Source organism: Diachasma alloeum, unplaced genomic scaffold (assembly GCF_001412515.2).
Source record: "Diachasma alloeum isolate Michigan unplaced genomic scaffold, Dall2.0 Dall_scaffold_00179, whole genome shotgun sequence".
In the NCBI taxonomy this organism is placed as follows: domain Eukaryota; kingdom Metazoa; phylum Arthropoda; class Insecta; order Hymenoptera; family Braconidae; genus Diachasma; species Diachasma alloeum.
Window position 1 is genome coordinate 2,808,474 of NW_021680345.1, and position 17,133 is coordinate 2,825,606.

The window sequence follows — 17,133 nt, forward strand, 5'->3', positions numbered from 1 at the left end:
AAAAAGTTGTTTTCGGCTGAGTGACAAACGTAATTTTTCTTCACAATGTCCATAAACGACGTTTTGCGAACGGCATGATGAAAAAGTTGCGTAAACAGTACCATGGAAGTCACGGAACAATTACGCTTGCAGAAATCACTGCTCTCCCCCCGAATTTTTATGAAGTGTCACGTAAAAATTACGGTTCGACCCGTAAACTTTTCAGAACACAAGAGGGAAATTTTAATTTTCGCCTCAGATTCTGTCGAGTGTTTACGTGAAAATATTCCCGAAAGAACATTTCCCATTACTTTTACGTTTTGTCACGTAATTTTTCATACATTTTTAAACCCCGCCCCCTTCCGCCGTCGCAAGATCACCACAAATGTAAACCTTTTTATGTGACATAAACCTTTTTATGTTGCGACAGATAATCCGCGCCCTATCACATTTTATATCGAACATGATTTTGTTTTTTTTTTATAAAATGGAGTTTTGAAGATGAAAGAAATTATAGAGCATTCAATAATCTCTTCTGTGTCGATCTTTGAAATAGATTAGATAGAAACTGCAACATCGAATAATTCTTCCCGAAAATGTGTTCCTGACATCTTTCACTATCGACGCAATTTACAAATTAATTTGGAAACATCAGAAACCATCAGGTTTAGGAGAGAATATGTTACAAGAGATTTTTTCAATTCATGAAATCCTCTAAAAAGTTTATTCCCTCCAATTATTCCTCCGCGGCTAGTGAAGTTACATCTCGATACCGATTTCTTGTGTTTTCGACGACTGTGATCTGTTTCTCATAAATTCGAATAGTTGGAAATGTCACGAGATAAGGAGTATGAAAATGGTGTGTCGAAGTTGGTTAAATTATCACCCAAGTTGCTGGAGGGAGTTGATAACGTGGAAAATATTTGGGAGACGATGAGGGAGAGATTTCCCCAGACTGCATCTCTGCTTTGTGATATGGAGAGGGTTATGAAGCGGGCCGAGCATGCACTGAGGTATCGGGAGATCGGTAAGCAAAATTCCACTGATCAATCTGTATTTTAATTTCATTCGTCACTCGATTTAAAAAATCGTGGCAAATTTTACTGTGCGAAATGTAATCGTGGAGCGAAATCTAGTCTTTTGCCTCACATTTTTTCCTTGATTTCAAATAAAAAGTCTTAAAGAATCATTTTGCTCTCGGATTATCTACATTGTACAGTAATTTTTGTCTAAACTTTGATTTTCATGCTAAATAACAAACAACTTTGGTTGCTTCCGAATGGAAGCGTTGTAGCCGTTGAAATTTAAGTTTTGTTTTTTTTTTTGTTATATCAACTTATTATGATCCAAAAAGTCCGGATGTATGTGTGTGACAAACTTTTTCTTCAATTGTTCGCTAATAAATCGATGGAATTGAATCATTTTGTCCCGAATGTAATGAAATTTAATCCATATATTACACTTTTCAATTTTTCAATTAAAAAAAAATTGTCTCACGATAACTCAAAAGAAATATTGTGAATTAATTGAATAATGGCTTTAAAAAATTCTTTGAATGTCTTTTCGACCGAGTTCGAAGATGAAGGCGATAGCTGTAATCGTTGATTCAATTCTTAGCATAATAAAAAAAAAGTGATGCCGCGAGACATTTCATGAGACATCACGAGTCAAAACTTTGGAGAGATGATCTCGGTCTCAACGAACATGGAAATCTTCGGTCTTGTCTCAGTCTCGAAATACGCAGTATCGGCTCTTCTCGTGATGACCCCGAGTCAATTTATCTCATCTCGGTTTCCAGTTTTTCGCGTTTTTTATTATATGTAGAAAACCGAGACGAGACAAACCGAGACAAAACCCGAGATTTTACACGAAAAAACAGGTAAAACTTGAGACCAAGATGAGATAATTTGCCTCGGGTCATCCCGAGAGGAGTCGATACTGTGTATTTCGAAACTGAGACGGGAGCAAAGATTTCCATGTTCATCGAGACGGAGATCATCTCTCAAAAATTTTGTCTCGTGATGTCTCATGAAATATCTTGCGGCATCAGTAATCATGCCCCAAATTCATTCGATGATAGCTAAAAATATTAGTTCCAAAGTCACTGTCGAAGTTAAAAGATTTTTACGATATCTATATTCGTTAGTTTGATTTTAATGATGATTTTTGTAAATTTAGAATTTTTCGGAAATTGAATTTACGAAAAAGTGATTATTTGAATAAAAAAAAGAAAGGTTAAAATTCATTCAATTATCATTAAAACGACCTACTTTTAATTTACTTTCATCGTATAAATGAATGGTATAGATATATATTATTGAATTTATGAAATTTTATAAAACATTAAACTGAATTATAAATATAGCACAATTGATTAATTGATTAAAGAAGAAATTTCATTGAATCTAATAAAATGATATGACAAGATGAATTATGTCCTATAGAAGTAGATGATGTGCAAAATGACTATTCGAAAGCATATTGCTAATTAATTAGCAAGAAAACTATACTATATTGATATCAAACCAATATTCCACTTGTCCCACTCCCATCGATATCTAGAGGCACAAATCTCGATGACAGACAGCGAATCCGAGTCCTCCGACAAACTCGACAGTCCCGATAATGACTTCGAAAGTTTGAACGAGTGGTCCCAAGTAGTGAACGATTCCTTCCCCGAGGACTCTGATTTAACCCCATCCCCCCACCCCACGGAGACCGTCGACCCCGCAGGTTCCTAAAAACTCAAATATTTGACTCAAACGTCTGGAAATGCATCACTCAATCTCCATAATTTCCAGAAGGAACTGTAAATGACCTCGAGGCAAGCGACGAACTCATTGAACTAAACAAACTCTCGATTATCCAAAAGTTCGACGTACCCCGTGAAATCTACAATCGCACAATCTCCACAATAAGCTGTATAAAATTAATCGAGAATAAAGTCCCGGTGCTGGAGCCATCGATAACCACGAAGGAAGCTGTGTTGGCTCCTGTTCAGCCTCGGATATCCTCGTACGAAGATAAACCGAGAAAAAATGATAATGATAGGTCTCCTCTCCCCTCGCGAGCCCTCTCGCCCCACAAGAAACGGCCCTCCAACTTGTCACCGTTGAGAAGCGTATCTCTGGACATTGATAAACCCTCGCACATTCCCGTCAGAAGTCCCAGGCGTAAGCATCTCTTAATGCAGTAAAACACGCCCGCGTCGTATATTGTGACCTGAAAAGTCCTGACTGAATTATTCTAGTTATATCCCGGTTAGGGGGTTTCCAGGTTTTCCGAGGAGTTGCACGAGTCGAATATTTCGTTTTTGTTTAACGTATAAACAAAAGAAAACACATTTTTCTTTATATCGTCCCCATGTTTTTCATAAATAATGCTTATCATAGTCTTCGGCTATTGAAAAAGATGCTAACCAGCTGTACTACACAGTTTAGAAGACTAGGGAAAGGGCGCGCATAAAATGTAGGAGTCTCATGTTAAGCTAAGTCATCATCACAGATGGCTAATGTTCATTCATTATTCAGATTGTTTTAAAGAGTGATCAATTCTTGCAAATAACGAAAGTTCTAATAGGATGTGGAGAAGAAGGTTATATGGAAGGGTTTATGATATTATTTCAACCTTTTAACATGTTACAAATGTTAAAATGTTGAAATAATATCATATAATCTTCCAATTGCTTCGAATGTTAACCAAGAACAAATAATAATTTTATTTATAGTTAATTTATTTCCAATAAAATAAATAAATAAATATAAATATAATAAACAAATATATAAATATATAAGATATTCAAGTTTAGGATGAAACCAATCCTAAGTCAATCATAGCGGAATAGACTGCAGACAAAAAACGTTACATTCTTCTTTTAAAAGAGGATAATAAATGGTGAAATGCTGGCTTCTAACACGCGAGGCAAACGGGGGTTATGGGTCCCCCCGAACTCGATTTTTCCATCTTATGAGAAAACGCTTCTTACGATGTTCGTAAAAAACTAGTCCGCAATGGGTGGTGAATTCCGAAAATGGTGATTTTCTTGTAAAATTTTGTACTACCTAGTTTCTGCGATATTCAACTCTGAAAAATGGACATTAGGTGGAAGAATTCCTTATTTGATTCAAAAAATTAATTAACAAATAAATTATTTGATTCAAACAGCTATTGTTGCCTTTGAGAATGTCCTTCAAAATGCCTTTGAAATGAGAATAGAAAAACTCAATAACTTATTTCATATAATAATCAAGAATGGGAAAAGGAAAATTGTAAAAAAACTGAGCGGTTTTATCGTTTCTTTCGTTTCTAATTAATCATTCAAATTTTTTTTTTTGTTTCTTTCGAACAAAGAAACCTTGGAAACCTCCTAAACGGGAAATCTTCAGAATAATTCAGCGACTAAATTCTACAAGTAATCGAGGATTTATAACTGGAGAATATCAAGATGAATAGGAGAAGACTTGAAAATAGTCTGTTTTATTCAGAGTTGGGATTTTGAATGCAAAAAACATAATTATTCCTCAACTGGGCGGTACATGCCCCGCTTACCCTACGTGATCATTGATAATATTGAATGCTTATGTTATATTTTTTTGAAAGAACCGGTATCCCCAAGGGGGAAAGACACGAGTCCAAAGAAACCCAGGTCCCCCAACGCAAAATCCAAACTCCCAACGTCGCCCCCACCCTTCAACAAGTTCGCCAGTAATAATTCATGCAATCGAATATTCCAGGTACGTGGTTCAGAAAAATCTCAAAAAATTAATTGCATAACTTTTTATTTCTCTTCATTCTCGTAGAAAAGTGCCACCAGGGCCCCATTTTAACTTACGATTGGGTGAGTTCGAGCTGAATGACTGTAATTTATTTCATTTGTTTCATTAAAACCATTAACATGAAGTGCTCAAGGAATTTTGGCGACTAGCCAGGGCAATTTTCCCGTTCGCTTGAAGGACCAATAATCGTACACAAGTTTTCCCAGAATGAAGATGATCATTGATGCAAGAAATACGTTCAACACGTCCAGTGGATGCAGCCAACTTGTTTCACTCTCGATGATGCAAATTTCGGTTCGTGTTAGGTCACGTATTGGTTTGTCCAGGTTTTCTAAATTTTTCACCGAGTGGCAACGAATTTCATTGACGTCTTTCACTAGTTTTGTGTAGCGTATCAATAAATCCTGAAAGAAATCGATTATCTTAAGAATTTGAGATTTACAAAATGAAGAAACAGTCGGGAGTGATGAAGGGAGATGAATGAATTCGAAATCATCATCAAATTATGGAAAATATCTTGGGGAAAAATCTTCAAATTCACGAGAAATGAGGAAATTCTTATTAAAAAAAAGAATATTGCATTTTTATTAAAAAATCTGCTAATTGTTCACAGATTCTACTGAAAAATTTTACGGCTTTTTGGGCATTTTTTTCTTAGAAAAACTCAAAAAATTTCGATTTTTCGATATAATTTACTTTATTAAGACATTTTTTATGAAAATTGTTTGGGAAAAAATTATCCACTATTATCCATATAGTAGGGGGCTACGACCCCTCCTCGCTCCACTCGCCAACCCCCATATGACCCCCATGATCCTTCTTCTATCACTTGTAACCATTAATCTGTGACTCTCGTGACCCTTAATTTGGAGTCTTAATTTCAAGTATCAAATTTTCATCACCAGAACTCGATTTAGATTTCTATAAGATAGAGAGAAATTTTCCATTTTTTCATTTCATGTCTCTTTCTCAAATAAAAGTAAAAGAAATTTATGAAGTTAGATCGAGGAATTTCTACAGAAAATATCAGCAAAATGTTGATAGAATTTTTTAGCAAATGCAGTAGGGTTTCGTAAGTATTTTTATGGGTTTTCGATTATTTCCAAGGCTTTCCAAGATAATTACCTGGAATCCTGGCGTGAAGAGGCAGTCACAGGTCCAAGGATTATCTCCCAAATACAAACTAACAGCATTTCCACTCTTGAGGAGGACGTTCTCGAATGCATACGTGGGCAACTGAAATCCCTCTCATAAATAAAATCGAACATTCGAGAATTTCCACATACTCTCCCGAAGGAAAACTTACGTCGGTCAATTTATTTCCTCTCAAACTCAAGACTCGGAAGTTGTCAAACCAGACAGACCCCTCTAACTGATTGATGGATGCGATTCCATTGTTATCCAGGTATAAGTCGAGTACTTGTCGGTAGACTGGATTCGTTATCAAAGGGCTCAAGTCTGTGATCTGCGATAATTCAAAACGAAACTTACCTATTAAAAATATTACGCCAAAATATTACAGTAAATATTATTACGTGCCGTAATATTACGGTGAATATTATTTCGGGCTAAAATGTTACACTGAGAAAAATAATTACTTTTGCCAAGTAAATTTAGTAATTACGAGACAATTCACACATTTCAAATGCAAAAATTTATATACATTTACGTGTGGCAAGTAAATTTACTTTGCAAAAGTAATTTTTTTCTCAGTGTACTCGGTCTAATTAGGTTTGAGTTGTTTCATCAAGAGCAGACATATTACATGCTAATGATGTGTTTTTATTATTTCTTGCTCTATTGCTTTAGCAGTGTAATCGTTCAACTTTAAGTTTTTAATTTTTTGTGTTATATCGAGCGATTATGATCCAAAAAGTCCGAAAATTTTTAGGACAATTTTTGGACCGTGTCCGCACGCATGTGTCGGGTAAAGTTTTTCTTCAATTGTTCACTAGTAAATGGTTGCAATTCAATATTTTTTTTCAAAAGCAGATATTGTTGAGCTCTAACGATCGCCATTAACTAAAATTCAATTCATCGATTATTTTGTTTTATTTTTGAATTTTTTTGAAAATCGGTTGCCCCACAATAACTAAAAAAAATGTTCTGAATTGATTGAATGATGGCTTTAAAAAATTGTTTGGATGTCCTTTCGACCGAGTTCGAAGATGAAGGCGATAGCAAAAATTATTTTAATTCATTTAAAAGTTTGCAAAAATTTTGTGTTTTTTGAAAATCAGAATCCCGGGGATATTTTTGAATATCATGCTTCCAATGAATTCACTCATAGCTTAAAATATTTCTTTTAATGCCATTAAGCCAAAGTTAAAAGATGATTACGATAACTATACTGGTTGATTTGATTGTTATGATGATTGTTGAAAATATTGTTTTTTTCATGAATTTCCCTGAAAGTCAACTTTCCGATGGTTTCTTCAAATGTGATGTTTCAAATTCATTCAAGTATGTGTAAATAAAATTTTTCTATTAACATTTTATCGAAGGGCTGAGGGGAGAGATGGAACTGTAAAAAAGACAATCGATTGTATAGAAGAAAGGGATAATAAGAAGAATGATAATGACAAAATCCAACTAAAAATCAGTGACATGTCCCTGAAAATCAAAGCTTTTCTTCCTCTGTAAACATTTACAAAAAAAATCTTCGAATATTTCCCCTGAACCCATTCCTTCCATCGCCAAATAAGCCGTAAAGATGAAAGAACCAGTGATTTACAGTCAATTCAATTATTTATCATTGCTCATTTCAACAAAATAACAAACCTGGTTTCCATCTAGCCACAGCGTAGTCGTATTTGCAGGAATAAACTCCGGCATTTCCCTCAGCCCCCGGTGACTGCAATTCGTTGATACAAATGCTATTAAGTTCCTCTGCGTTTGTTTACCAACCCGTCCCACAACGTAAACTAATTCACATTCGCAAACCGTCCTACTGCACTCTTCCCTCAGTGTCTGCAACAATTCCTGTCATTTCATTCACTCCCTTACACTATTATTTTTCCCCCCCAAATTTCATTTCCAAATGAATACCGCAATAATTTCCACCACTGGCAGCAAAGGTCGTTCCTCGTACGGATGAGCACAGTGTAATTTATCTCTATCCCCAATTTTCCGGGCAACAGATCCATGCGTCATATTCAGAATCCAGGTCATTGTTTTATCCTCACATTTCCAGGGATTACCTATCATTCATTTTTTTGCATTTTCATTCTACATCTCTCTTTATAAAAAACACCGTCATAAACCAAGTTTATGCTGTGGAGTGCATAATGCCATTTGGGGTAGAATGGAAATTTTCAAGCTCTGATATCTATGGACGGCACGATATAAACGGAATTAATTTGATCTAATTTTTGAGGGTTTGGGAGATATCGGAAATGACGGAATTTTTTTCGAAATATTTGTTTTACTCTCCTTTGGAACAAGGCAAGACAAGAGAAAAACCCCAAAATTACAAGAGAAGACACGAAATACGTAATTCTCCAAAGAGAAAAATACGTAGAGTAATGCGTAATTTGTAAAGAGAAATGCGTATGTATTGGTTTCGTAAGAGAAATACGTAATTCTTGTCTTGTCTTGTCTTGTCTTGCGGCATCACTAGTCACAGTCGTGACAAAATAATTTATCATCACGCTGTGACGAAAAGTGAACTTTTCGGCACGCTCCGCGTGCCTAAAAGTCCAATTTCCGCCACATTGTGATGAAAAATATTGTTCGTAACTCGTGAAAAAATGTTTTTTGCACTCGTTCCGAAATATACTATTTTGACACTGCTACTACGTTCCCCTCGTTTCGAAATGTGCTTTTTCGTTTACTCATAAATGAAAAGTCTTCTCGTTTACTTGTGATATATAGAACAAAAAGCGAGGAGCCATTCATTTGTGAAATCACTGTGTTTTGTCACGACTGAAATCGTATGAAATCAGTTGAAATCAAGTGAAATCAGTGAAATCTCATGAAATCAGCAACTCATGAGACCCTTTCGAATACATAAAAGAGAAAGAATTCAGATTTACGTGTATTATTTTTAACATAGAAAAAAACAAAAATCGGTGGAAAAAACGCGTATTTTCTCGTACGACTTCCTGGAATCCTCAATTTTGGCTGCGGTAAAAATAGATATTTTATCGAATGCATGAAAAAATAAAAGATTTACCCGCATTGCAACACTCATGCTTGAGCCTTCTTGCATTAATATGCTACATTTCATTCCCTCCAGGTTCTATCCCCATTCCATCCTACTCCATTCCCCCCCCCCCTCAGCAAATAGATGAAATTGAAAATTTGAAATCAGTTGAAATCGTTTGAAATCGCGAAATCACCGAAAAATCCCAGGCAATCACATGAAATCAATGATTGCACGAAATCTCCCTGAAATAACGTGAAATCAGCAATCACTGTGTCACCGGATTTTCAAATGAATGGCCCCTCTAGAAAAAGAGTTCATTTCAACACCAAATTTTCTTCACTGCGTCGTAGCAGTGACAAAAAATACTATTTCTTCAGTAACGAAGAAAATTTATCTGGCGAATATGAGGTGAGACGAGTCAAAGGCGAGTTTGCATTCATATTCGCCAGAAATTGTTTTTTCGCGCAGTAACGAAGTATATTTTTTGTCATTACGTTTGTGAACGGCTTTTTAGCGAGAGCGCTGCGTGCGTGAAGCGAGGCTTCGCGAAGACTGTGACAAAAAGATTAATTATGTCGCTGACAGAAAGGATGGCAAAAAAATTTCAGATAGGTAAATCTGAATGCATGCGCACCTGCCAACAGTATGTGCTGCAGCTTGGGCGCAACCAGTGCAGCTGGATCAATCTCTGTCAGAGCATTATTCCTAACATCTAGAATTTTGAGACCAGATAAATGTTTGAAGGCGTCCCTGGGCACTCCTTGGAGCTGGGTCCCAGTGATGTGGATTTTCTGCGTGAGAGTAATGGAGATATAGGACAGTGGGGGAAAAAAAGTTGGTAATTAATAATGCATACGAACCTCGAGGTGTTTCGCGTCGCTGGGGAATGGCTTGGACAGAGTTGTTAAATTGCTGTTGGCAATTATGAGTTTCTTGATCTTGGGAAATTTTGAGAGTATATCTTGAAGATCGATGGACGGGTGGAGCCAGTTGCAGATTGTCAGTGTTTTCAGGTCTATTGATCTAGAAAATATTCAATAAAAAATATTCTCGTTTTATTGATTTCTCGGGGAGACGAAATTCTCACCCAATTACAGTTGATTTCATAAACTGTAATATTTATGTGGCACTCAGAGAAAAGTGTCGCAATAAAAAAATTCGGAGGGAGATAGTTTTCAGATATTACTGTTAATGTTACTTCCTCACGTATGAAAAAATTGCATAGTAATTTTCTATACAGATTGGGTATAGAAATTCTATAGGATTTCCGTACATGATATTCGAATATTTCGATACGAATATTTTCTGTACGAATTATTTCTATACTTAAATTTCTACATAAATTTTTGTTTTCATACTAAAGATGTCTAAACGCTCCGGAGAAAAACATAAAGAAATGTCGCAATTCCATACGAAGTGATTCTATACATGTGGCAGCATGCGTCGTATAGAATCAAAACTATAGAAATCGTATAGATATAATTTGTATAAAAAATATCTGTATAGAAATATCCGAATATCATATACAAAAATCCTATATAAATTCTATACGCAATCCGTATAGAAAATTTCTATACGATTTTTTCATACGTGCTGGCATGAAAAAAACCACACGGAGAGAAATTTTTTAGAAAAATTCTAGTGCTAGCATGGGAAACGAGTCGCAAAGTGACGGCTAGGAAAAAATTCCAGTGCTAGCACTAGAAATTTTATTGGGGAAAACGCGAATTTTCCCCCGTATTTCTGTGAAAATTTCACAGAAATCCCCAGAAATTTTACCAGAAATACCAAGAAATGATTTCCCTTAACAGTACTAGAATTTTTCACAGCTGGTGGATTGTGATTTTTTCCAGTACTCGTATTAGAATTTTTCTAGAAAATTTCTCTCCGTGCACGAACAATTCGATCGAGTACCATTTCCGACCGTAAGTATATTTTGGCGTGATATTTACAATCGTAATGTTTTGACCAGCTGCCTTTACGAGGAATCATCTGACTACCTGTTTTGATGTGAATTCCGTCCCCTTAAAAATGTCTATCAATATTGTTGCGTATTTGTTCTTTTCCTCTCTCTCAATTAAATTCGTGTACGATCGTCTCTTTCTGTTTTTGTCACTCTTTTATCTGTGTTCTCAGTCCGCGGGCATGTCACTTCATTTGCATATTTTATTCATTATTCTTTTCGCCTATTTTATTTAATAAACTCATTTTTTATTTAAATAGTGACTTATTTAATATTGGTGTCAGAATTTTCCCCTGAACCTATTCGTTCTCCAGATAATTCCCAAAATACGAACCAATCCTGGAACACCACCAATTATTCTAAAAATCAGATTGACGTTAAATATTCACGAATTTAACTGATTTTTTTAATAAAAAATCCTCGACAATTTCATGTAAATTTGATATTGTTGAAAGTTATAAGATTTTTTACTCGAGATCTCTAGAGTCATTTTTTAATAGTATAATTAAACAGTATTGATTTACCAAAACGAAATAATGATTGACGTCACAGTAAAGGAACACAAAGGGATATACTTTTCACATATTATTATTATTATTACTTCCTGTCATGAAAAACCCCAATAACAATTGGGCCAAGAACCATTCCCAACCGTAACTATGTTTTAGCGTGATATTTACAGTTATAATATCACACCAGATGCCTCTACGAGGAGTCATCGTGAGTGCCTCTTTTGGGGTGAATCCCCTCCCCTAAGAAATCGCTCTTAACATTTGCCCCTGAATCTATTCGTTCCCCAAATAATCCCCAACATACGAAAAAAATCCTTGAACAGTCCCAATTATCCATCACTAGTTTACACTCGATAAGAATCATATAGACCGGTAAATTAGAATTCCATTAAATATTCAAAGTTTCAACTAATTTTTCAATAACAAAATCCTTACACTTTGGCCTATTTACAATCGTAATATTGAGAGGAGATGCCTCCACGAGGAATCTTCCGACTGCTCTGTTTGGAAAAAAAATGAAATTTCATGAACTACTAATTTTCAGTGAAACCTGAAATTTCAGTAAAATTCCAGAATTTTAAGCAATATAAAGACGAAAATTCCTCAATTTATTTGAATTCCCAATCTAATATCAATATTCAGTGCCCAATGACTTTGATTTTTCAGTAAAATTTAAAATTTCATGATTTTTTCTCGCGTAAATCGCATACACTCTCCTGAAAATTCACGAATAAATTTACCGGAATTTTCTGGCTTCCTGTTCATTGTCCGGGAAAAATGGCTCTGAAATTTACAATTCTCTTTGATTTTTCCACGAAATTTTGAATTTTCAATGACTTGAATCCCTTGAAATTCCAGTGATAATTAAATTCGATAAAAAATTCCCAAAAGTGTATACCGTCAGAAAATTACACTTGAAATTTCAAAAAAGCTTGAAATTTTTAACAACGACAAAGTTACATGCAATTTCTGTAGAATTCTTCATTAACGAATCAGTTAATTTCTTGAATATTCAAGTAGTTCTCGATTTTCAGGTCCATACGGGACTGAAAAACCTCGAAAATGTTGAAAATTCAAACAATAACATCTCTGAATTTTCAATCTATTGAAAATTAAATTGTACGTGATATTCAATGTCCACGATGAGTTTGAAAATTCAAGTTTTCATTGAAAAATCAAACAGCGTCTAACAAGAAAAACCCAATTTACTTGAATTTTCACGAAGAATGAGAAATTTAGCGAACGTTTTCAATTGAAATTGAATTCAAACTCACAACATTGAAATTTCAGATGACATTGTGACTGAAATTTCAAGAAATTTCCACCAGTGTACCAACTGTGTAATTTCAGGCGAAAATTTTCAGCAGTGTGTCTCTTTTGGGGTGAATCCCCTCTCAAAATTATCCCCTGCCCATTCGTTGCCCAGATAAGCCCCAAAACACGAGAAAAATCCTTGAACACCACCAATTACCCATTATGACTCCACAGTCGATAAGAATCCCCGAAACACCAGAGATGATGATCCTCATCCGTCAGGAAGCACTCATCCTCCCCAATCGATTCACTCCGCCTCGAATGATGTACAGTGCAGGGATGACTCTCCCTCACTCCCCCACTGCCCCCAGCATGTTCACAACACAGTATCCCAATCAGTGCCACCCTGAAAACCCCGGGATTACGCATTAAAGCACGCAGAGGGAAATGAAATCACAGCCTCCAACGCATCTGAATCTCACAAGAACATCTCGACTCATCCGAAATTCACGACCACACGCTGTTATCTCTCGAGTGCTTTGAAGGCAAAAACAGCAGCTATACACGCACCTATTTTCATAATTACCCTTGACTCAGGATTTACGGCAACTGCTGCTCGCTGTTTGTTGACACTTTATTCTCATATTTGTACGTTTTATTCTCACAATGTTCAACACGTAATTCCGGTGAATAATAGACGAGATATTTCGTTTTGAAGAGATAGGAAAACATGTGATATGTTGAACAGTTGGTGTGAGGTGGGAAAAATGAGATGAAATTAGGCGGGTCAACGTGTATTTATATTTGCTCAACCACACGTGTGTTCGAAAATTAGAGAATGAAATTCATTCGCGTGGAGGTAAAATTTTATTTTGGGAGTTATGGCTCATTATTGCGCTTGATTGAACCATTTATATCGTGATGATTTTGCGATGCGGGGAAACAAAATTAATTGTGTAATGGAATTGATAAAATTGATTTATTAAAATTAACTCTTTTGGTAATGGTTTATTGAGCTGGGGTATTGAGATGATTGAAAATCAGTTCTGATAGTTTCAGTTTCGTTATTTTTTGTGAGTTAGTTGGCTGAATATTTTCGGGAATATCTGTGGAATAAGATATTTTGACAGGAAAGGTCAAGAGACTGGTAATAATTACCTCCAAAATGAATGGTTTTGGGAGAAAAAGGTGGAGAACATGTTGTGCAGAGAAGATTTTCAACCGAAAACGTTATTTCATATTCATTTCATATTCATTATTGATTTCTAGAATGAGTGATTTTGAGAAAAATGACAATTTTCTAAACTCACTATTAAGATAATCAAGAATCAATTATAGTAGTTTCAATTTTAAATTCGAAAATTAAAATTAATTTTCCTAGATTTTGTTAGCAATCTAATATTTTTCAAATAAGCTATTTCAGCATAAAATATCGTGAATTTCCTGGAGAGATTTTCCAACAGGAAATGGTATTTCATAGTCTCTCGTACAATGGTCCATTTGCGAGATGATTAAAAAATAAAAAAACGAAGAAAGAAGACTTGTTTTCCCGTTTTCCGACTTTTTGCGAATTATTTGTGTGAGGGGATTCTAAAATTTGATGAATCAAAATTAATATTTTTGATAATAGTTTATTGATTTCTAGAGTGTGATTTTCAGAAAAACTATCAATTTTCTCATCTCACTATTGAGACAAATAAAAATCCATTATACAACAGTTTCAATTTTGGTACTTTTCTGAATTTTTTATGAGCCTCATATTTTTAGAAATATTTCTGGACGGAGAGAAATATTCAATAAAAATTACGTATCTTTTCCGCAATTCCGGAGTGAAATTTGGTTGTAGGAAATTTTAAATAAAAATTATGATACCGTCACTTAAATTTTCTGAGTCGATTTCGTAATCGGTGAGTGAATTGTGAGTTCCGTAATTTTGACTGAACATTTCTCTCCGTACGGAACAAGCTATTTGAGCACAAAAGTTCATGACTGTTTCTTGGAAAGGTGAAGATTTCCAACAGAAAACGTCATTCAGAATTGTCCTCTCCCAAATGATTAAATAATTGAAAGAATGGAAAAAACCTCGTTTTGTTCTGTTTCCCTACGTTTCACTACTTCACTGCAGATTCAGTAATCAAGACGATTCTTCAAGAGATGAATTGAAGTCATTAAGACACTTACGTGAGTATTCTCATTTTTTATTGGCGATTTATGTCAGTATCCCGAGTTTTTCTCGCAACGATTTTTTCTTCACCACAGTCAGAAGTATTGTTTGAGATGAAGATGATCCGAGGATAATGAGAATGCTCTCCACTACTACCAAACTCGCCGGCAGTCTGATGAGCAGGTGACGTTATCGCGTATGTTAATATTTTGTAATCCGTATCATACATTTTTATCTGCCCGAGGTTTCTAGTTCAAAGCTGCGGAAGCTTCGCGCTCGCAGCCCCCTACTCATTTGCTTGCTAATTATACCGAGTGTTGGTGGGGAAGATCATTCTGTTAGAAGAAGTTACTTCTGCAGTATCGACGACAGCTGGTGATTCTCTCTTAAAGAATTGATGCCACCTTTTTTGTCAGCAATTGATTTCGCTGACAAAAAAGGTTTATTTATAAACTTGAGCCTAGGAACAAATCTTAGTTTTATATTTCTTAAAAAAAAATATTTTCTGAATATATTTTTTCTATACATATATTACATTACGACATTAAATTATATGTAATACCTTCGACTGTTTATTGTTACTTTTATTATTTTCAAAAATAAATGAAATCTTTTTTTATCCCTCTAAAAGAAGATATTTTTTCAAATTTTCCATTTCTATCACACATATTGATATATATATTCATTCTGACCCTCGTGACGCTTATTCTCACCCTCGCGCCCTTTAATCTGACCATCGTGACCCTTATTCTGACCATCATGACCCTCATAAACCTTTGTGATCTTTAATCTAACACTTGTAATCCTTATTTAGATCCTTAATCTGACCCCGATTATAATTCTCGTGACCCATATTTTGACCCTGGTAACCCTTGATTTCTGATCTTTTGTTTTCCCCCCCCATGACCCTTATTTGGACCCTTAATCTGACGCTTGTAGCCCTTATTTAGATCTTTATTCTGACCTTCATGAACCTTATTTTGACCCTCATGTTTTCATCACCCTTATTTTAACCCTCAAAATGTTTTCATCACCAGAAGTCAATTTGGATTTTTATAATATAGAGGGAAATCGCTGTGAGGGTTCATAAATAACAAACTAAATTGATTATTGTTACTTTTATTATTTTCAAAAATGAATGAAATCTTTTTTCATCCCTTTAAAAGAAGAACTTGCAAACGAACTCTAGAAAAATTCGAAAAATAACCGAAGATTAGCTGAACAGATTAGCTACGATGAACGTCCAATGAAAATTTCGAATCATTATCACAATTTTTTTCACTGATGAAACCCCTTAAGTATGCCACCAGCATTCTATATGCCACACTCTGCACATTGAGTGGTCAGTTATTGGCCACAACAAACTACATGATCGTGGGACAATATCGAGTAGTCGTAAATCATAGGATAAAATTATCTGAACGGCGAGGGGGATGAACTCCACTTGAACTTTCAATATCTCGACGATAAACTCTCATTCATCGTTTTCGTATGAACTCAATTGAACCACCACTCTCGATTATTGAATTATCTCGATACAGAACGCATTGAAGAGGAAATCTCAGAAGTTTTTTCTCAAAAGCTCTTGGTAGAAAATTCCCCCTCCTCACACCTTAAAAAAAAACACTCTTCCGTAATTTTTTCTTAAACGCTTCAAATTCCCTGATTTCTGAGAGAATCAGTAGTGGAATTATCGATTGAAAGTTGCACAGGAAGAGTTGAAACACTAAACAACGGGGAAAATCTCCAATTAGAGAGAATGCGGTCTCGTAAGTGACACAATATTTTCACGCTACGCAATTCAAATTGGATTTAGTCGTGGTCAGTCATTGTACTCGAAGCAAGGGGAACAGAAATGAAGACCATACGTTTCAGTCCGTCTGAATCACAATTACCGGGGACGTGCGATGTCAATACCGGTGATGACTTCCTGGGTGCATAATTGGTTAGCTGACGTTATTAGAAACAGAATGATCGTTTATTCAATCGCAATCACAAAAACCTACGAAAATAATTTTTAGCTGGTACATTTGAAATTCAATTCTCCCGACGTTCGATTCTAAAAAATTGATATTCGGCATTGATTTTCCGTATTTCGGACCAACGAACTCGGTCGAAGTGACATTAAAACTGAAAAGGGTTTTACGATTATTTGATTCATTATTTGATCATGAGAATTATTAATAATCTAATTATCATTTAACAAATAAATTTTTCAAAAGCAGTCCAGTAGAGATGCAGTAAATATCTCATGGCATTTATGAACGTTATATTGGTTTGCGAGGAAACTGAATTTCTATTTCACCGAGTTGAACATTTGTTCTACAAAGAACATGTAA

At 35.2% G+C, this 17,133-nt stretch overlaps 2 protein-coding genes across 4 annotated transcripts; one reads left to right on the forward strand and one right to left on the reverse strand.

Annotated features, from left to right (window-relative positions):
* The first annotated feature begins 810 nt into the window (after positions 1–810).
* Positions 811–4,805, forward strand: LOC107040607. Its single transcript, XM_015260751.1, has 5 exons — positions 811–1,006; positions 2,542–2,712; positions 2,784–3,152; positions 4,579–4,712; positions 4,779–4,805. Exons 1-5 carry the CDS (start codon positions 811–813, stop codon positions 4,803–4,805), a joined length of 897 nt encoding a protein of 298 aa, XP_015116237.1.
* Positions 3,821–15,013, reverse strand: LOC107043461 (protein singed wings 2). Of its 3 annotated transcripts, none has more exons than XM_015264998.2 (9): positions 14,812–15,013; positions 12,848–13,036; positions 9,762–9,924; positions 9,536–9,692; positions 7,803–7,954; positions 7,536–7,724; positions 6,061–6,219; positions 5,880–5,990; positions 3,821–5,158 (listed from the first exon to the last, which is right to left on the reverse strand). In XM_015264998.2, exons 1-9 carry the CDS (start codon positions 14,823–14,825, stop codon positions 4,883–4,885), a joined length of 1,410 nt encoding a protein of 469 aa, XP_015120484.1. In that variant the 5' UTR covers positions 14,826–15,013; the 3' UTR covers positions 3,821–4,882. The 3 variants fall into 3 exon arrangements, with proteins under 3 accessions (XP_015120484.1, XP_015120490.1, XP_015120476.1); XM_015265004.2 differs by lacking the exon at positions 14,812–15,013 and adding an exon at positions 13,113–13,140; XM_015264990.2 differs by lacking the exon at positions 14,812–15,013 and having other exon boundaries at positions 12,848–13,147.
* Between the last annotated feature and the right edge of the window lie 2,120 nt (positions 15,014–17,133).